The sequence below is a fragment of the Rhamphochromis longiceps genome, linkage group LG17, assembly GCF_057381845.1.
Source record: "Rhamphochromis longiceps isolate RC_006_pf linkage group LG17, R_longiceps_female_GT1.1, whole genome shotgun sequence".
NCBI classification, from domain to species: Eukaryota; Metazoa; Chordata; class Actinopteri; order Cichliformes; family Cichlidae; genus Rhamphochromis; species Rhamphochromis longiceps.
The window spans coordinates 16,782,174-16,804,230 of record NC_140573.1 but is presented as its reverse complement, the minus strand read 5'-3'; the positions used below and the strand labels follow the sequence as shown (position 1 = coordinate 16,804,230).

General features: G+C 41.3%; 1 protein-coding gene across 4 annotated transcripts in view; it reads left to right on the top strand.

Annotated features, from left to right (window-relative positions):
• The window catches only part of mast2 (microtubule associated serine/threonine kinase 2), a 153,860-nt gene that overhangs the window by 20,898 nt on the left and 110,905 nt on the right, over positions 1-22,057 (top strand). For 3 of the 4 annotated variants that reach the window (XM_085387708.1, XM_085387707.1, XM_085387705.1), the window contains exons 2-3: positions 8,090-8,240; positions 9,996-10,183. In XM_085387708.1, coding sequence (XP_085243834.1) covers positions 8,090-8,240; positions 9,996-10,183 — 339 coding nt within the window. The remainder of the gene's footprint in view (positions 1-8,089; positions 8,241-9,995; positions 10,184-22,057) is intronic. The other variant, XM_085387706.1, reaches the window with a different exon arrangement.

Below are 22,057 nucleotides of genomic sequence, written 5' to 3'. Positions count from 1 at the left end.
AAGTTTTTTTTTCTCTCTCTAAATGATAGAGGGATCATCATCCGCGAGCTAAGCTGGGAGCTTGTTTTCAGGCCCACTTGATGACAGATGTGATGGATTGTGGTCTGGTGTATGTTACATTAAAGTGTGGCTTAGAGCTCTGTGGGACATGACAAAAGATTAATGTCGACCCAAATGCAGTGAAGCAGGAGCATGAGTTTGGAGGGAGCTGTGAGCTGGAGAAGGAAGAGAGAAGAGAGGAAAGGAGAAGAAGGTTGTGAAAAACTGGTTTTACTTCCTTCTTATGGTTATGGGTCTATTGTTTGTTGAATTACGTTAGGATTTGTTATTCTTAATTGGTTTTAAACTTTTTAAAATCTCTTTCTGAAAGCTTTTCTGAGTGTTCATGTGTGTTTTAACCTTCTTTGTGGTGTAAACATATATTAATTTGGTGCTTTTTAAGAACTAAACTCTAATACCATACACATCACTGGATTTCAAAGGTCTCAAGAGGCAACAGTGGCCCTCTCCTTATCTTCTTTGGTTCTTACTCCCAAACTGTTATCCTGAAATACAAGTTACCATGTACCTATGCAGAACTGTACATTAAGCTTTAAAAAAGGGCCTCATTTATCACAGATGGGTGCTTTGAATTCTGAATAGAAGTTCTCAAAACAAAAATACAAAAATAGTCTTTTTATAGCAGATACCATTAGAATACCAAAATCAGTTTCTTACGTAATTTTGTCAAGTGAGTAAATGTTCCTGTCCTCCAACCTTCTGTCCCTACCAGCTGACTAATAGGTAATGTCACTTAAGCCCTTTTTTTTTGTTGCTGTCGTTTTCATATTTCATACATTCATTCATAAACTTGCTGAATGTACTTACAGAGCTGTGTTACATGCATAATGCACCATTGGTAGTGACCACTGCAGAATGCTTTGTTCATCAACGTTTTGTGTTCAAAGAGGAACAGGTGGCAAAGTCAACGACATACCAAAAACTCCATGTCCTGGAGTGGCTACTGGAGTCTGGCTCCAAAAAGTCAATCCCTATAGACACCTATGTTAAAATGTAAAAACCTTACAGCAGTAAAAACATGTTTACAGCGTGAAACAAGCAAACAAAAAAGCTTTGGGTTCTATGGATACCTTTGTCCTTTGTAACAGCTTCACAGTCAGTCCATTTATACAGTATCTGTTAACTTGTTCATCCAGACTTTGTTAAGGCTTGAAGGTAGAGGTGTGGCTGATTTGATTGACAGCTCCATTCTAGGTCTCACCTTCAGTGTTTCAAGTCACTGAATTGGCACACTTGAACTGTCCGTGCCTTTGGTGCATTTTTATTGGAATTAAGTGTCAAATAATACACAGACTGGCCAAGAAATTTTAGCATGTTATTAATCATTTTCTTGATGCTAGTTAGCACTGATGTGCATTTCTGAACCTGTACAGTTTGTGGATGTAGCACCAAGCTAACTTTGCACCCCACCATCAGGAGTAGCATCACTGTAAATAATACGTCCTCTTGTCCCGTAACTGATTTCCCTTTGCAAACAAAACTTTCCTTTGTTGCAGCAGGTGGAACTAATCGGCTCCATTAATACCTGGATACCCATCACAATTGGAAATGTATCTAGCTCTCATCTGTGTTTACTTCCCAGTGACAGATGTACAGTATGTGTTTATATCAGCAGTCTTGTAAAGCTGACTCTTTGCTGTCTTCTATGTTAATCCATTTCATTTTAGTCTCTACAAAAAGCTTGAATCAGCAGATTACTTGTAATCACAGCTTCCTTAGCAGATTGCGTTCTGTCTGCCACCTGCTGGTTGCAGTTGGAGTTGCAGCAAGTTGAATGAGGGCGACAATCAATTTAAATGTATTCAGCCAGTGCTGCAGTGCTCTGCGTGTCTTGCGGGGAAGAAAAATCTGTGTAATCACTGACTTTCCTTCCCCACAAGACATCCTGTCATTAGTTGCACAGATGTGGCTGTAGCAACTGAAGGTGTCCATCAACAGTGGTGCAATGATACACAGTAATCAGTCTGACATTGGCCAGGGAGAGTTGTGCTCTCATTGCAAGCAGAAACAAGGCACTGCGATTATACTGTTAGTTTTTGTTTTTCTTTGTCCACTTCAGAATCAATATTCTGTATCTGCTGCTTCTTTCTTCTAGTTGTACTTCATTTATCTCTCTACAAAACCTATGAGATTTAGAAACATGAAAATTCATGACATGCTTCTTAACTGTAAAACAAATAAGTAAATAAAATAAGAGACACTTTAAGTGGCGAGAGAGAGAAAGTGCAAGAGAAAGGAATAATCACTTGGTTGCAGTCAGGTTATGCATCCATGTCACAGACTGTATTTAAAAGACGGACAGGGATGTCACCCCCTGGTATGGGACTTGAAGAATCAGCATTAGTATTTAAGCCATTGCTGTGTCCTTGTATTGTGCAGAGATACAAATACTGATAACAGATGCTATAATTTCACCCAGAAGTCTGCATATTGACATGTTGAATGAATTAAAATGAAGCAGGCTGACTCCTGCTTGCCAGAAATGTGTAGCGGTTCATGCATGCATTTATGTGCTGTATTTTCAAGTGTCCCAGTCATTGTTGCCTGTGGGTAACTTGTATTTCTTTTGTGTGATTCTTGCCAACAGCACCGCATGAAAATATGCTGTTTACCTCTTATATGTTGTCGACCTGTTGTGACAGCTCTTCTAAGCTCTTCTTATAATCTCACACTGTATTCAAACAGGCAGAAAAGTTATTAAAGTAGCTTGCATTGGGAGACTTTGGATAAATGCACATTTAAGAACTACGTCTGAAATATTTTTTTTTTCAGAAAAGTCTTCAGTGTCTCATCCTCAATGAATTCTGGCCTTCATAGAAATGGCGGAAGTGTGAAAGTGTTTTGTGACTGAGTATAATGTGTGATTCTAGCTGAGTGGCGGCTGATGTGAAGCAACACGCGCATAAGGTTTACATATTAATACTGCATGGAGGTACTGAATATTCATCTTCTGCTGTAATTCATTACTGCAGCTTTAAGTATTGGTTACAAGTTGCACATGATTACACTGTATTTAGTGGGTTTGAGGGACGCGGTTGGAGACTAACGGAAGCTTTCACTAAAACTCCTTCATACATGTGGCCGTCTGGGAGCTCGTGTGTACATGTTGCGAGCTGTCCAGATGTTTCTGGAAAAGCCTTGTCAAGCATTGGGCTGCGCGCAACGGAGAGGAGGATATGAGCCCAGGCAGGCCCTGTTTCCATGGCAACAAAAGAGATTTCCAAAATCATGTGAACCTTCTGCTTTTGTGTTTATGTGTGTTGGCTGTACTTGGGGATATCAAGGAAGTCCAGAGGAACCTTCTTTTATTAAACTGACAAACTGAATTAGGCTGTCCACTTGCTCTGCAGCTGCAGAGTTTTGATGGAGAGGCTGTTGTGGCTGTAAGTGTTAATGACACAGCAAGCATGTCTTGTACTGTCTGTCAGTTGAATAGCATGGGAAACAGTACTGTGTGTGTGTGTGTGTGTGTCTGATGTGGTAGTTTGAGAAGTAGATTTGGTGCTAGTGGATGCTTTGCTTTAATTTTGGCTGTAAGCCTGCATTCATGGGGATTTTTCCTGCACTATTGTGAGTTTAAGTTACACAAAACATTTATTTTTGAATTTTTTATTCCTATACACATATATATATATATATATATATATATATATAAAAAAAAACACCCAGCACGCCCCTGCGGGCGGTTTATCCTTCAAGCTCGGGTCCTCTACCAGAGGCCTGGGAGCTTGAGGGTCCTGCGCAGTATCTTAGCTGTTCCCAGGACTGCGCTCTTCTGGACAGAGATCTCCGATGTTATTCCCGGGATCTGCTGGAGCCACTCGCCTAGCTTGGGAGTCACCGCACCTAGTGCTCCGATTACCACGGGGACCACCGTTACCTTCACCCTCCACATCCTCTCGAGCTCTTCTCTGAGCCCTTGGTATTTCTCCAGCTTCTCGTGTTCCTTCTTCCTGATATTGCTGTCATTCGGAACCGCTACATCGATCACTACGGCCGTCTTCTTCTGTTTGTCTACCACCACTATGTCCGGTTGGTTAGCCACCACCATTTTGTCCGTCTGTATCTGGAAGTCCCACAGGATCTTAGCTCGGTCATTCTCCACCACCCTTGGGGGCATCTCCCATTTTGACCTCGGGACTTCTAGGTTATACTCGGCACAGATGTTCCTGTACACTATGCCGGCCACTTGGTTATGGCGTTCCATGTATGCCTTGCCTGCTAGCATCTTGCACCCTGCTGTTATGTGCTGGATTGTCTCTGGGGCATCTTTACACAGCCTGCACCTGGGGTCTTGCCTGGTGTGATAGACCCCAGCCTCTATGGATCTTGTACTCAGAGCTTGTTCTTGTGCTGCCATGATTAGTGCCTCTGTGCTGTCTTTCAGTCCAGCTTTGTCCAGCCACTGGTAGGATTTCTGGATATCAGCCACCTCCTCTATCTGCCGGTGGTACATACTGTGCAGGGGCCTGTCCTTCCATGATGGTTCCTCGTCTCCCTCCTCTTTCTTGGGTTTCTGCTGCCTGAGGTATTCACTGAGCACTCCGTCAGTTGGGGCCATCTTCCCAATGTATTCTTGGATGTTCCTTGTCTCATCCTGGACTGTGGTGCTGACACTCACCAGTCCCCGGCCCCCTTCCTTCCGCTTAGCGTACAGCCTCAGGGTGCTGGACTTGGGGTGAAACCCTCCATGCATGGTCAGGAGCTTTCTTGTCTTTATGTCAGTGGCTTCTATCTCCTCCTTTGGCCAGCCTATTACCCCAGCAGGGTACCTGATCACGGGCAGGGCGTATGTGTTGATGGCCCGGATCTTGTTCTTACCATTCAGCTGACTCCTCAGGACTTGCCTGACCCTCTGCAGGTACTTGGTGGTTGCAGCCTTTCTAGCGGCCTCTTCATGGTTCCCATTTGCCTGCGGGATCCCCAGGTACTTGTAACTGTCCTCTATGTCTGCAATGTTGCCTTCTGGTAGTTCAATCCCCTCAGTTCTGACTACCTTCCCTCTCTTTGTTACCATCCGACTACACTTCTCCAGTCCGAACGACATTCCAATGTCATTGCTGTATAGCCTGGTAGTGTGGATCAGTGAATCGATGTCTCGTTCACTCTTGGCATACAGCTTGATGTCATCCATGTACAGGAGGTGGCTGACAACTGCTCCGTTCCGTAGTCGGTATCCGTAGCCAGTCTTGTTAATGATCTCACTGAGGGGGTTCAGGCCTATGCAGAACAGCAGTGGGGACAGAGCATCTCCTTGGTAGATCCCGCACTTGATGGTAACTTGTGCTATGGGCTTGGAGTTGGCCTCTAGTGTTGTACGCCACATCCCCATTGAGTTCCTGATGAAGGCTCTTAGGGTCCCATTGATCTTGTACAATTCTAGGCATTCCAGTATCCAGCTGTGGGGCATTGAGTCATAGGCCTTCTTGTAATCAATCCAGGCAGTGCACAGGTTGGTCAGTCTGGTCTTGCAGTCTCGGCTGATTGTTCTGTCTACCAGTAGCTGGTGTTTTGCACCTCTGGTATTCTTGCCAATTCCTTTCTGTGTCCCGCTCATGTATTGACCCATGTGCCTGTTCATCTTAGCCGATATGATGCCTGACAGGAGCTTCCATGTAGTACTGAGGCAGGTTATTGGTCGGTAGTTGGAGGGGACCGCTCCCTTCTTGGGGTCCTTGGGGATCAGGACCGTCCGACCTTCGGTTAGCCATTCCGGGTGTCTCTCGTTAACTAGCAGCTGGTTCATTTGTGCTGCCAGACGCTCGTGGAGTGCAGTCAGCTTCTTCAGCCAGTAGGCGTGAACCATGTCGGGCCCTGGTGCTGTCCAACTCTTCATACTGGAGACCCTTTCTTGGATATCTGCCACTGTGATGGTTACTGGACCCTGTTCAGGGAGGTCGCTGTGGTCTGCCCTCAGATCCACTAGCCACTGAGCATTGCCGTTATGGGTTGCATCCTTCTCCCATATGCTCTTCCAGTATTGCTCCGTCTCCAGCCTTGGTGGTGCTGTTCTCTTATTGTTCCCTTGCCACTGAAAGTACACCTTTGCTGGTTCTGTGGAGAACAGCTGGTTTATTCTCCTGCCTTCTATCTCTCTGGTGTACCTCCTCAAGCGGCTGGCCAAGGCTGTGAGTCTTTGCTTGGCAGTTTCCAAGGCCTCAGGTATGGACAGCTTGCTGTATTTCTTAGGCACCTTATTTGTCGCACCTTTCTGCAACTCCGTTAGTTGGCTAACCTCCCTCCGTGCTACTTTGATCTTGCCCTCTAGCCTCCTTCTCCATGGAGGGTACTGCCCCTTGTGGCTGTTCAACTTGTAGCCAAGCATCTCACTGATCACTGCTGCCGTATTGTAGATCAGCTTGTTAGTGTCGGTAATCGTGGTTGTAGGTATTGCCCGTAGTGCTGCATTAACATCATCTAGCAGACCTTCTGAGGGTACTTCACGTAATCTTGGTAACCGGCTACGGGGGATCCAGGTTTCAAGCTTGGCCATGATCCTATTTTTCAGGTCAGTTCCTCTCGCACTCAACGATCCTTCTCCTATCGCACTTGGGGCTATGTACCCAATCTCGGGTGGGGGTGATGATATCTCCCCCCTGACCTGGCGTCCTGACTCCTCCTTGCCGTAGCATTTGTGTTGTACCTCGTCAATCTCTAGCTGTGAGAGCAGTCCCTTCTTTCGAATGTTGGAACACTGAGCTACTAGTTGTTTCGCTGTCATTGTGGATGTTGGGTATCGAAGAATCCATAGGTCCCTCATCCTATTCATGTAGCCCCTTCCGCCGGGGTTACTTGCGTAGTAGCATTCCAACAACGCCCTGTTTTCGTCCCTTGCCCACCGATGCCTTCTTGTTCCAGTAGCCCACTTTTCGTCAGGGTGCCCTGGTTCCTCAACACCTGACGCGGACCTTGTTGATCCGGGCGACGTCCGAGCCGGCATGCCTTCATATTTATCTGTCTCGCTCATGTCTGCGGTAGGCTTGCTTAGCATAGGGGGTCTAGCCTTAGGACCCTTACTGGATACAGACGCCCCAGGCAGGAATCGAACTTGCGATCCTCTGTTCCAAAGGCGTGTAGTTTAACCACTACGCTATCCAGCTGCTATATATATATATATATATATATATATATATATATATATATATATATGTATATATATATATATATATATATAAAAACCCTCAACTGTAACTTCTAAAACTTTGTCAATAACTAGAAAGTGTAGATGAGCATCAAATCAAGTAATGTGTGTCCCTTTGTTTTGTGTGTCAAATAAATAAAAATGTGGTTAGGCTGAAACTGCTATTCAAACATCTGCAGTGTTGTCACCCAAATAGCATCTTCTTCCTCAGTGATGTCTATGTAGAACTGTTATTACCTAGAGATTACATGCTAGTCTAGTGAAACTGTAATGTTTAAAGACTATTGAGTAAAGTGGAAATTCATCACAGTCAGGTATGCTGAAGAAGATAAACTGAGGTATGACCTGCAACCAAGATTTTGAAGAATTCTTTCACCTATAGACTCTACCCTGCTATCTTTTACTGCTTATTTAATCTACATAATCTCTTTAGCCACAACATTAAAACTACCAGTAGGTAGTCTGATTATGTTGCTATAGTAGCATCTGTAAGGGGATGGGATGTAGATACCACATATCACCTGATACCAGGTACACCTACAGAGGTGTGGTTAAGCCCACATCGCAACTGCTCAGAGCGGTTTTGGCATTAGCAAGGGGGATCGGCAAATGTATATATGTTTTTTCTTTCCTCTTGCGAACCAGCTGAAACTTTAGATTTTCGACCTTGGTGGCTGTAAAGGATATCAAGGAAACATGGGGAAAAAAAAGATGAATCATGTGTCTTACTTTAAGCTTTGTGACTCTACTTTTATGGCAGAGATGACATCTGATTCTGCTGAGTTTGTGTGCTGCTTTGACCAGAGGTTATTTGAGAGCAGTATGACCCAACACATGTGAGCAAAGTCTAATGTTTCTTGTTCTTCTTTCCTCCTCATCTCTTTCCAGAAGGAGTTTGCAGCTCCTCCTCCTCTGCTCTTCCGGAAGCTGAGTAATCCTGACCTATCACCCGCAGCAACTGCTGCTACCAAATCCAAACTTCACCGACAGCTGAGCCAGGATGAGAGTCGGGCCCGACGTAGCAGCATGGCCATGACTGGTATTGAACACGTATACACACCTGCATATCTGAAAACAGGACAAAATCCCTTGACCAAGATGTCCATTTAGATGATGATGTCTATGTAGGATTAGTTTTTAGGTTAGGAAAATATAGAAATGTGTAAATAATAAACTAGGTGTGCATTTATTTATCAAAACATGAAGTTTATAATATTTAAAAGAAATATGAATTTATGTTTATGGCGTTACTCTCTAATATGAACATTTTTTATTTGCAAATATTACTTTTTATATATTGAGCTTTTGTTTGTAACCAGAAGCTCTAAGTCTAGTTAAATGTGGCCCCGCCCACACTTTAGCTGTGCCAGGCTCCTGTGTTATCTATGAAAATTCCACCTCACATTTACATCCACATTTTACCAAAGAGAGGTCATGTGGTGACAATCCCCCTCCACCGAGGAGATCATGTTTTTGGTAGTGTTTACTTGCGTATGTGTCACTATTCTGTCTTTTAACACGACAGGTCAAAAGGTTTTGATAAATTCTGATAAAATATCATGGGGGCGTAGAATGGCCTCATGATATCGTTCCACCGAAATTTGGCTTATGACCACCAAGGTCTTCAAGGTCAGCTTGAAAAGGTATCAATATATAGAAAGTACCATCTAAGGAGTTAAAATATCATGTCAGATCTGACCTTTGACCTGGGGGCAATAGATTGATCTAAAGGTCAAAGTGATGAGGTTTGAGATTAGGGCTGCCACGATTAGTCGACTAGTCACGATTACGTCGACTATCAAAATCGTCGACGACTGATTTATTAGTCGACGCGTCGTTTGAAGCTTTGTAAGATCCCAAAAGATGCAGGAATGAGTAGCAGGATTTAAGAGTGTAATAACGGACTGAAACAGAAGATGGCAGCACTGCATGTACAACGATGCCAGCTGCCGTTAAACCCCGAAGAAGAAGCTGTGTCCCAGAATTCATAGCGCGGCCCTGCTCAGTTTCCAACAATGGCGGCAGCTAGTTAGTTTTAATGTTACTCTTATTATTCTTTCTGGGTCACAAAATACACGTTTAACATATTTTTAGGCGAGAATGTAGCTGTGGAAACCTCAAATATCTGCTCAGTTTATCAGGACACCGCATATTTTCAAAACCGCTCCGACGTTTTCGGAGACGTCTGTTACCCACTAGCTCGATAGCTAGCCGGGGGCAAGGTCACTAGAGCCGTGAGAACACCGGACTCCCGGCAAATCGTTTTCAAACCCACCGCCGTCTTTCGCTAGTCAGGTTAAACATATATATAAGTCACTTAGATAACTTAAAAATGTTATTGTTTGGCTTTTTTAGTATTTTATTTGTTCCTGAGTAAATCGGTTTGGCTGAGATTAAAGTTATAGTTTTTACACAGCTGAATAAACGTCAAGCAGACAGCTGATTATCAGAAGTGTGAGATGCTCCAGAATTTACTCCGGTGTCCTGTTATATTTTAGATAGCAAGGAGTTTATTAAACTTCACCGAAACAATCTGCAAATTTCATTAAAATTTAATAAACTATCATCTTTTCTTTATTTTTAGTTAGCACACACCTTAAACACTTAAAGCTGTAAGCTAATGATAGTTATATAAGAGCAGATGCTGCTGGTGCAATAAGCTGTACGTTTTACGTCCAATGGATCTGATTAGTCGACTAATCACAAAAATAATCGGTGACTAGTCGACTATCAAAATAATCGTTTGTGGCAGCCCTATTTGAGATGTATTTCCTCTTTGCCCCCACCTCCCCAGGTAAACAGCTGCTGCCTTTGTCCAGCAGTCTGCATGCTGGAGTTAGTCAGCTGGCTTGTCAAGGCAACTCTGGGACTTTTGGAGCACCTGGGGCTATTGGGGGAGCATCTGCAGGAGGAGAGGCCAACAACCTGGTCCGTATGAGGAACCAGGCTCTGGGGCAGTCTGCCCCTTCTCTCACCGGACTGGTCAGTATCAAAGAAAAAAATTGCGCATATGTTGAAAGGGAATCTACAAAACAAATCACACTTACAGTTATTTACACTCAGATTAAGTCTTGAAGAAGTAATCAGGAGATAATTGTGATTCTTCCAAATGTTCTCTGTGCCATCCTAGATATCAGCCAAGCCCAGTATTGCTTTTTCAGATTACTTTCAGATTACATCACATGCAAAATTATTGGACAAATGGTTCATATATATAGAGTCCTACAATTAGCATGTAATGTGCAACCTTATGGCTGGGGTGTAAAAACAAGATTTTTAAATGTATTTGTGGTCTTAGGAAAATGAATGTAGTCTAAACGTAGTGTGCAAAGCCTGCAGAGTCGCTGTGAGACAGTCCATCGCAATATAGATTTTGTGTGTTAGACTGAAACTGTGCCAGCTGACTGCAGGGAGGTAGACTGAGGATGACTCAGGCTTTTGTGTTTATGTGTGTGTGCGCGGTGTGCGTGCCACCAGCTCCGCACACAGACACTTCCCATTCACAGAAAGGGCTGCACACTGCTGAGACAGAAATGAGAGAGAGAGGATTTTTCATGTGATGTGTATATTTGTATCTGCATTTATGTGTTTGTTTGGTTAACATGCAGCACAGTGCTGACATCATAGAGCTGTAGTATGAATGAATTATGTGTAAATGCCGGTTCCTGACATGTCTGATGCTGATTTTTGTGTTCCTTTGCTCTACTGTGACCCCTGTTGGTTGCAGGAGGGATTGAAGGACTCAAAGGGGTTTTCTGTCCTCTGCTTTATTATTTATCCAAAACATCTTCAGATATGTTGAAATCATAATTTGTGAACCTCTCTCAAAATCTTTAGCGTTTTCTGAATGAACCCTGACTTTCTGTTCCTTCATGAAATGGCTATCGTCTCTCTGTGTTTGCCATGCTTTAGAAGTGTGTATTGACTACATTAGTAATTTACACAGTACCTTCCATTATTAATTTAAATTGTAATTTATTATTCATCTCCAGCCTTCTTCTCTGTGCACATAATGATTATACATGCAGTGAATCTATCTCATGCACAGGGAAGCACGTGAAAATGACGAGAAGCTTAACAGACTGCAGCTGAATGCTACCAACAGATGGCAGTGTTTAATAGGTAGAACTTCAGCATGCCATTAATCTGATACTGAATCCACGTTGTTGTGCCAGGTGTGTGGACAGTGCATTTATAAAATCTGTAGTGAGTGTGGAGAAAAATACATTAATCTAAAATGAATCATGTCATCAGTTTACTTTTGCCGCTTTGGATATCTTCATAATTAGCCTTTCACTCTGAAAGTCTCTGAGAGGAACTGGTCAGTGCAGCCAGAAGCACATTGTACCATGGATTCAAAATGGAAAATACAATGTGCAGAGTTATTCTAGTTCAGCAAATAATTCCACGTGGTTATTTCTCAAGGGTAGGTTTATTAAAGTATTCTTGGCAGACTTTCTGACTTCTATCGCACTCACTTTCCTTGCATCTCTTACTAAACCAAGCTTCACACACATTATATTTTAGTCCAGTGTGACTCATCAGACTGACAGCTGTTAGCTTTTATAGTTGTATTTCATAGTTAGTCTATAGTCATAGGATTAGGAATAGGACAACCAGTCCTGCCATGTTTTATTTATGATTTATACTTCCCTTAAGTCTTTGGACTTTTAGTTAGGACTTTTAAAGGCAGCTATGTAATCAAGTGTAACACCTCAGCTTTAATTTCTAGGTTAAAAAGACTTGGGTTGTCACGTGAGTCCCTTCTGAGTGTTCCAGTTTCCTCCAGCAGTCCAAAGACATATATGAAAGGTTACCTGGTGATAAATTGGTAGTAAGATGTGGTTGTGGGTATGCATTGTTTTCCATGGAAATTATAAGCAAATGTAACACATGACTGCTTAACACTTCAACAATAAAGTAACTTAACCTCGTAGTTCTTCCGGAGCCTGCACAATATTGTCAGGCGAACCAGTTGTGGTGTTTGTGGTGAACCAGTCTTAGTGTTTCCACCTTTAGTGGCAACAGTTTTCTTGCATATTTTACATAAACAATGTTTATGCGAGTCACATAACAATCCATATGAACGTCCAGGGCCTTTTCTAGAAGAACATTGTGCTGTAACCAGATGGTCAGCTTGCACATCCCTAGTATTATTGCTTTTGTCAGGAAATGGCCCAAAGTGAAAAATGCACCTACCAAGTTGAAACTCAACACTTTAACATGTATCTTGTTACATATTTATCTTAGAAGCAGGGTGGATATTCTCTGCAAGACATACATGAATGCAAATAATTAAGATGGGAAATAAACAAAGCGGTGTTTCAGCATGCAGCACACAGGCCGCACACCTGCTGTCTGCAGACGTCGGGGCTTGGCCTAAAGGGAGCTTTACCATGCTGCTGTGTTAGAGCTGCTAGGGAACAGGCTGAGGCAGCTGCATCTTAAATATACATGAGGACATGTTGAGTAATCGCTGTACTCGTACCGTATCTCCTCTGTTGTGACTAATGGGGACAGTGACGTAGACGGCTGGTGAAGTGGCATGCCAAACTTTGACATCAAAGATGACTAAGAAAAAACCTCAAAAAACTACATCATGTTGTTTCAAGAAAATTTGCACTAAAGATATTTTTGACAATATAAAAGCCCTGCATCAACCAAACAATGTTTTATTGATAATTGCAGCTTGCAGGCAGCAGCATTTATAAGTAAATGAAGGGCATCCATTCTTCTTTTCTAATGAGTTACTGTCATTGAATATACACTACTTAATTTGAAGCGTGAATCCTTTGAAACAAGGTGCCAGAAGCAGTAGGATTGCAGTGCAATAGTAGTGATACAGGATAATATCTCTACTGCCCTGACAATGTGCTGTACAGAATACACAGTCTAGGCAGTGAGCTAAATACTTGCTTTATAAAACACACGAGACAGGGGCCAAGGTTGAGGTTGTTTACTGGACCTCTTTTGTGAAACGTAAACAACTGGAACCGAGCTAGGTTTTTGTGTTAGCGACAGTATCTGGTGCTTGTTGGAATGTAAACGCTGATCATCAGTACCCTTCCTGCTCCAGTGGCTGTAAGAATTTCTATCCTAGAGAATATGGGCCAAGTGTAAGAAATAAACACTTTTTCATTTTGCCTTCCAGAAACACTTTTCCTCTAAAGCACAACAGCACCAAGTAAAGTGCTTTGAGACTTATTTAGACTACTGTTAGTCTTCTCTCTCTCTCCACACACACACACACACACACACACACACACACACACACACACACACACACACACACACACACACACTCAGGACACACACACTCAGGACACAGACATAATGAACACATACACTGTATACAGTATCTATATAGACAGCCATACTGGAGGCACATGCAGTTGTTTCCTTTATCTAAAAGTGGCTCTTATACAGTTTGTGATTTTATTATATAAAAATATTATTTTCAGTTGCTGTGGAGTCTGTCTGCTGTCAATAGCGCCATCTGGTGTCAAGGTAATAATAGGCCACATTAACACTGTTTCACAATAACATTTCCTTAGCGTGACTTTCTGGAGTGTAACACTGCACATCCCAAAAACAAGTCCCAAAATGTACAATACCTACTTTTTTAAACAAGCTTTTTTTATAGAAAGTAAATACATTTTTTACCGCCATTACATACCTGTATTGTAACGGAACTTGAAATGGACTGTATCAAGAGCTCTGTTAGTCTTACTGAGAACTCAATTCATTCATTCATATAGCTTATATAGCTTTATTCTTTTCATTTTGACTAGCTCACATCCCCGGTCATTTTAGAAACAGCAAACATATATGTCTTTGGAATATGGGAAGAAACCCTCCAAAGCACAGGAAGAACATGAGCATAGAAAGAACTGGCTAATTCAAAATACCTTTTTTTTTTTAGTAGAATATACAAATCAAGTTACAGTAATGTACAAAAGTCTTAAGTCTTGATATTTTGCTTCCAAGAAGACAGACATTGCAGTCATTTTTTTAAAAGTGGTCTTGAGCAACAGTACTCTTTCAGTTTTCCTTTGATCATTGGTTACTTTTGCACTCATTTCCAGTCTTTTACCTGACAGTAATAAGAATGTTTTTAAGACACTTGAAACTGATCTATAAATCATTCAAGTGTATAAAACAACACCTAACTCAAGTGATGAATGAGTGCTATGTCTGCATATACAGTGGTCCCTCATTTATCGCGGAGTTACGTTCTAAAATTAACCTGTGAAGTAGCCAGCTTTATATTTTACAATTATTATAGATGTTCCAAGGCTGTAAACCCCCTCACTACACACTTTATACACTTTTCTCAGACAAGCACGAACATTTTCACACTTTCCTCTCTTGTTTAAACACTTTCAAAGTTCAAGCCTTGGTAGAAAAATAGGTCCCGTAATATAGAATGAAACCAAAGATCAAAGCCTGTTATCAGGTCCAGAACATGGGAATAGAGCAGCTGCCAGAGAATAAAACATTAATGAATAAATGGTATGGAAGTAGAGGAAGCAAGAAGAATGATTTGAGTAAAGTTTGACTTATCTGACTCTTTTGTTTCGCTTAATGTGCCTTATAATGGGATGAGCCTTATGGTCCCCAAAATACGGTAACTTCTACCTTCCTTTAGCATGTCCAGAAGTCCTACTTTTTGTGCGATGGTTAGCATCTTGCTCTGACTTTTGGTTGCTACTGCAGGTGTCGTTGACGGTGCAAAACGTTTTGTCGACATTGTTGTGTTTGTTGGGGAGTAAACTTACAAACATACAGTACAGCACTTCAGAGTCACACTGCTAGCGATTGAAGATTTCTGTAAATTTGACAAGATGAACGCATTTTGTATTGGACAGGAGACACGACACAAGATTGATTGACACTGGTCTACAGCCAATCAGGACGCAGACGCAAAAGCTGAACCGCATTATCGCAAGGGACCACTGTAACAGATAACTTGGCAAAGAACCACATTGAAATTCTATCTCCAGGCACGTTGTTACTAGTGCCTAATTCTTGACATGAAATTAACGACAGCAGGCGAACACATCTGAAAGTCATGTCCTTAAGAAGTAGGAAAAAAATCTAGCAAAGACCTGTTTAAAAAACCTGAGAGGTGCATCTGGCCCATCTACTGCGTCTACCAAAGCCTCATCAGAAACGGTCTCAGCGATAGGGTGGCTTTCATTCTTTTCATTCTTCAGGAAGGGAAAAAAGGAAACATCGGTGGAAGCTTTGTCGTGGTTTGGGAATGCATTTGGCCATGTCATGTTGGGATTCTTGTCAAATCAGAAGAAAATACTCTCAGATTTTGATCCACCATGCATGGTTGCCTGGAAAGCATCTGATTAGCAACAGCTATGACACAAGATCCCAAACACACTGGAAATGCATTAAAAGCATACCTGGATAGAAAAACACACAGTTGAGCAGTATCAGTCATAGATTGACCTCCGCAGAAGCAGCCTGGGTGAATGGAACAGCAGGCAGGCAGCGTCTAAAGCAGAGCTTTGGAATGGCCTTCAAGAAGCTTTAGAACTATTTCCTGCTTTATAAATGTTATAAACAATAAATTGCAACACTTAGTCTGCTCAGCTCGACTCTCCAACAAGCGTGGGTGATATGGCCTAACAACTATATGATGGCATTTCAAGGACATTTTCGACTTACACTATTCAAATTAAAATAAAAAGAATACAATTTAAACAGGCGAACTGAAGAGGATTGAAGGAGAACCTAGAGTTTCTTGGGATTTGGGGTTTTTTGGGTTTGTGAAGTCATTTCTTGTAGTTAATTGAGAAGCTGAAGTAGAGTATTTGTAACCAAAGTGTTTGGCTGTCAAATGTGAAGGGCAGAGAGAACGCTGGCAGGGCCAGCCGCCGGCCTGACTTCCCGTCTCACACCTCAGCAAATAAGAGATTCAGCATCTCCAGTGGAGCATGCTGTGATGAGATGAAAAATATTGTGCAGAAGGAAGGATGGGGGAGTGTGGGGTGGGCAGCAGTGTGACAGGCTGACTAAATAAATCAAGCAATAGCGCAATAACAAAACTTGCACAGGGGGTACAGGAGGTGAGCGAAGGTGCTTGGAGATGGATGAATGTGAGATGGAGGTGAAGTAAGGAGCTTTGTGTGGTCTTATGTACCTGCTGTCAGCTCTGTCAGAGGAAGTGCTTCCTATTAAGTTAATAGACTTTTTGCCTGGGATGGGATAGGCTACTACTACTACTACTACTACTACTACTACTACTACTACTACTACTACTACTACTACTACTACTACTAATAATAATAATAATAATACTAATAATAATAATAATATTGAAAGGATCTAAAATCCTCCTCAGCATTTTGTTTATGATTAACACTTGGAATTGTGTCACTAATACACTGGAGGCGTGCCTCCTCTTGCTAAATTTTGCTTTTAGTCAGATGTAACCTTGACATAATTACATTAATACTGAGTAAAAAAAAATAAATCAGTATCTTTCCCAGAAATTACCTGAAAAATGCGGCTAATTCCTTTCATTTTGCTTCCTCAAAGTCAAAAAATGCTGTAAAATGACACTTAATTATCTTTTAGACTAGTCTTGAGCATCATGCCTCACCATAGCCTTATTTTATTTGCATTTGTGTGACAGTTTTTCAGCTTTAATTTTCTGCCCCCCTAAATGTTTCTCTTATTTATGTATTGATATTGTTCTTAAGAGTCATTTGTAGATTCACATTTATCTTGTTTTGTTAGCATTTTAACCTTGGTAACATCCATCAATGTCCAGAACTCCTCCCAGCCCACCTCCTCCAGCTTAGCCAGGGGAACACTGAGGTTCTCCCAGGCTCGTCGAGAGATGCAGTCTCTGTAGCATGTCGTGGGTGTATAGCATGTCTGTAGCATGTCGTGAGTGTATGTCCCACTGGGCCCTCCTCCCAGTGGGACATATGCCTAGAACAATGCCTAGAACATCTAACCCAGGAGGAGACCACCTCAAGCTGCTTCTTTCAGAGAAAGCTCATTTCCATCGCTTCTGTCTCCAATCTCATTCTTTCACCATCAAAATAACTGACAATAATAGGCATAATAAAAGCTTCAGGCATAGATTAAGAGAGTTATGGTGTTTTTTCTTTGCTCTGTCTGGTGCCAGATGGCTGCATCACATTTACAATTTACTGGCATAGGGCATTAATTAAAATGTTAACAATTAAATCGAACGACTGGTACATCTGTTTGTTTTTTTTATTTATTTTGTCAGAAATCTGTTTTTATTTGTATCATATGTTTCCCACATTTCTTTGAGAACATCCACTGTTTTGATGTTGGACATTGTTCTGAGGAATGCTCAGTCATAAGCAAACACATTTCCTCTCACTGTTCCTTTTTCATTAGGCAGTTTCTTTTTCTTTGCTCTCACTCTCAGATTAGTTTTCAGCTCATTAGACCAACTTCATTTAGTTCTTGTGTCTCTCTCAAAATGATAAAATGAGACTAGATCTTGGTTATGTTTCTTAACAAATTCTGGTACCTTTTCAGGTAAAGAAAAACACAAACGCATTTTTACCTTCTGATTTCAGATAAGGCATTGTAAAGTACTTCCTCATATTAATCCACAAAGGAATTTGATCCTATAATCAAATAATAATCTTTTTTTTTTTTCATTTCAGCAATTTGCTAAATCTGCAAAAAAAAAAAAAAAATCATTTAACAATTTCAAACATTTATGAAATTATTATTATTGGTTGAAGTGCATATTTTATGAACAATAATTAATGCGTTTTGTTTTGGGGCGACTGCACCTTCCAGGTAAAAGTCTTTCATTTTTGGACAAACCGAACATAGTTTGAGATTATTTTCTTCACCTTGGAAACTTCTGACTGAGATATTCTAACTGAAAATGTAGTTTTCATTGCCTTCTCACTGGGGTATGTTTGTATGTATAAATGAAGGTTGAGATGCAGGTTGCCAATGAAAGGTTTGCTGGTATGTAGATTTAAAAGGCAGGCAGATGTGGATAATTTTTTACAATAATTTATTGAAATGTGTTTATTTTGTTGTAGCTATGAGGTCAGTTTTAAATTATAGACCGTGATTGGTTCGTTCTTTCACGTTTAGGGTCCTGTTTGTTTTTATATTGTCTTTATTTTAGTATAGCTAATACCACACCTGTAATGTTATGCCTTCTTACACTAAATATATGTTTTTGGCCTGATAACGTGACCTCAGTCGTGTCACTCATTTCTGTTAGCTAGCAAAGCAGCTTGCTAGCTAACAAGTAGGCATAGTAGATTTGAACGATTACTAGTCAAACAGTAACCATGAATATGAATGCCAACTTCAAATGAGTGACTTGTTTAAATTCCACAGTTTTATTCAAAGATCACTATGTCCTGATTTAGATGGTAATCAGCTATTGTTAAACTATTGTTATAAAAACTCAAGAGTAGCTGCTGATGGGCAGTTTTCGTTTTTGTTTTCTGCTATAACGCTCTCTCCTCCTCACTGGCCCCAGAGCAAATGTCAGCATGAGGTGAGTTACCAAAACCTAAATTCTAATTTAACTTCAAGTCATTTTAAATCCATTTATTTTCTCCAAATAAATTCCAACTCTGTTAATTTTGCATAAAACCTGCTAAAAAGTGCTGTTTTGTGTCTTCTTTAACGCTTAATGCTAAGACCATTAGTAGGTTGTGTGAGCATGTATGTTAAAGTACCAACCATGTTTGATTGAGCTACATGGAAAGTGCCGTGGTTGAATTATTGATAGCCTAATGGCTTTTATGGAAACCCGCTTTACTTAGTTTTATTAACTCACCCTCCACCTTTTTATGCTTTGTAAGCACGCATGCACTAAAGCACCCCCCCCCCCCACACACACACACACACACACACACACACACACACACACACACACACACACACACACACACACACACGCCAATGAATAGTTATTAATTAGGAGAGTGAGCTATTACCTCTGATGCAGCGGGGCAGGGACATTCTGTGTTATGTAGTTTAATATGTGGTTTTAGGTCTAAGCTGACCCACCTGCCTTATCTAGTCTAAAACCTAATGTCTAACATAAATCACACTAACAGGGTTATAGCACTGCTACCCATCTTTTGTGTTTCCTCATGCTGCCCCTGCTGTTTGTCTTTTCCTTTTATATCCTTATTCTTTTATTCATCCTTCAGCTTCTGTTCAACCTGGTACTTTCCTGTTAGGTCAGCCTGTCTTATAAGTTTTAGTTGCGAACAGTAACAACTCATTTAAAACTTTTACTGCAGACCTGATCTCCATTTCTTTACCGGGAGGCTTGGTGGTGGTGGTGGGGAGAATCATCAGTTTCAGCAGATATGTGATCTCTATCGACCAGATCATTTTAGAAGAAGATCCTATTACGGATTCTTTCTTCCTCCCCTCCCTTTCTATCTCCTTCCAGCTCCTCCTGTGTTTTTTCTCTCCTGCATTATGTTGCTGGATATCCATCACAGTACAATGTATTGATTTGTACTGTAGGCATTAATTATTAGGGGGAAAAAACCCTGTTCCCTGCTCTTTAGGGACTGAGTGCAGCATGAAAAATAACCATAAGTTTAATCACTGATGCTGCTGACAGTTGTTAGGCAGTTTGGTTATTAACAGGCACATTTAATGAAGCTACAGCCACAGCATTAGTCATTTGTGAAGGCTTGATTCTGCATGAAGATGTTTGTTTGCTCTTTTCTTCATTTTGAAATTCAGTTGATTACAGAAAAGCACTTTGATTCCTAGACAACAGGTGCTTTATGACACCATGGTAAAATCCAAACTCCCAGAAAGCCTCAGATCAGCTGAAACACTCAGTTTATTTAAATCCAGGTTGAAGACTCACCTGTTCTCAGCTGCATTTGAATAAAACACCAAATCCACACTTTTAAGCATAAATTTCAAAACGTACATTTTAACTACTGATTTTATCTACTGTTTGTTTTTGGGTTTTTTTTTTATCAATTTTAAATCATGCTTTTTATTTGTTTTTGTTTTTTAATGTCTCTGTAAAGCACTTTGAATCACCTTGTTGTTGAATTGTGCTATATAAATAAACTTGCCATGCCATTGACCAGTTATGTTATTGATTAGTGTCACCGCTCAAAGGGGATTTAGCGTATCAGCAGTGCTACGTGGTTTGACTGGTCTGTCTAGCAGCTTCAGGTTTATTGAGATCCAATCACAAAATAGTTAAAAATAAGAAAAGATTCATGTTTAAAACCAAGCTAAGCATGAGCCAAAGTGTCATTTGGTCCTTCTTAATATACGTAGACTGTTCTTACTTCCTTTCCATCACATGTAACTGCACCACACAAATCCTCTTTAGAGAGATTTCAGAAACACTTATCATGTCTCACCATGAGCTATAAACTAGCATCCCCAGGCTTCTACCTTTCTACCTATAAAACCCGGAGAGCAGTCAAATGGTGGAAGTGGAAGCTAAATTGGCTAGTCATTCATATGTATATTAGGCTGTTAAGTAGGAATTCTGGAGGGAGGGGAGTGGGGGTGTGTGATTGAGGGGGTGGGGGAGCTGCTAAAAGCTGTGAACTTCCTTTTGTGTTTCATCTTGATGCATTCTCAATCATCCAGGGAAATAAATCTCCAAAAGTCACCAACTTGGAGTGTTTCAGTTTGCCGTCTTAGGGAGAAATCAACACACATGGGTGTATTTCCTTTGTTGCTGAGATTTATTGATAAAAACAGTACAAAAAAACCAACCATTTGTACACATATTTACAAATAATAATAAAAAGTGAGTGAGTACATTTCAACATTATACCAGTGGTCTGATTGATGCCACAATGGAGCAAATCGAGCAACCGGACCTCCTCTCCAAGGAAAGAAAATTCATCGCCCTGAAGAATCCTCTGGTGTACGGACCTCCTCTCCAAGGAAAGAAAATGCAGAGAAGACTCACCACTCAGCAGGCCTTGGAAATGATCCTGACGGAAGTCGACCCTTGTGACTCGGATGGAGAAGACCTAGCAGTTCAGCCGGATTCGGACTCAGAGCTGTCTGATCAGTCTTCCGGTTAGTTTCATTTCATGTTATTTCCTTTTTCATTTCAAACAAGTAAGTGGATGTAGTTAGTAAGTAAGATATTTCAGACATTATTCTGATACAGAGGAGGAGATACTGGAATTATAATTAGTATCTATGCATGCATTTGTGATTTTGTTTGACCTTCCCATTTTGCTCACAATTTGAATTTGTTCACACTGCAGATGAGGAGACTGCTTCTCCACCGAAAAAGAGACCTTGTTTGGGGACTGAGACAGCGAAAGATGGCACAGTGTGGCGTGAAGAACATGTGGGGACCTGTCTCCCTTTCACCCCAATAGAAGCGTACGCTGCAGATGGAGAGCCAACGGCTAAGGCCAGGAGAAGTATCTCGAGTCGCCTTCAGAGCTTCCTGTGTTTTGTCACTCTTGACATGCTTCGTAGCATTCAAGAATGGACTATTCAACATGCACAGCAAACGGAGCATGTTCATTGGTTCATGGACCTCCCTGAACTAATGGCATTTATTGCAATTGTGATCTTGCGGGGGGTTTGCAGGCTTCCATCTGTAAATGACTGCTGGTCAGCAAACCTGGGAAACCCACAGATAATTGGAATTATGGCACGAAACCGCTTCCAAAACATCATGCAACACCTACGCTTTGATGACAAGTCCACCCGCTGTGATCGAGCAAAGACTGACAAGTTTGCTGCAATTTCCAGTGTGTGGGGATCATTTGTCACCAACTGCATCACGTGCTACAACCCTGGTCTACATATCACCATTGATGAACAGCTTTTCCCATCAAAGACTCGGTG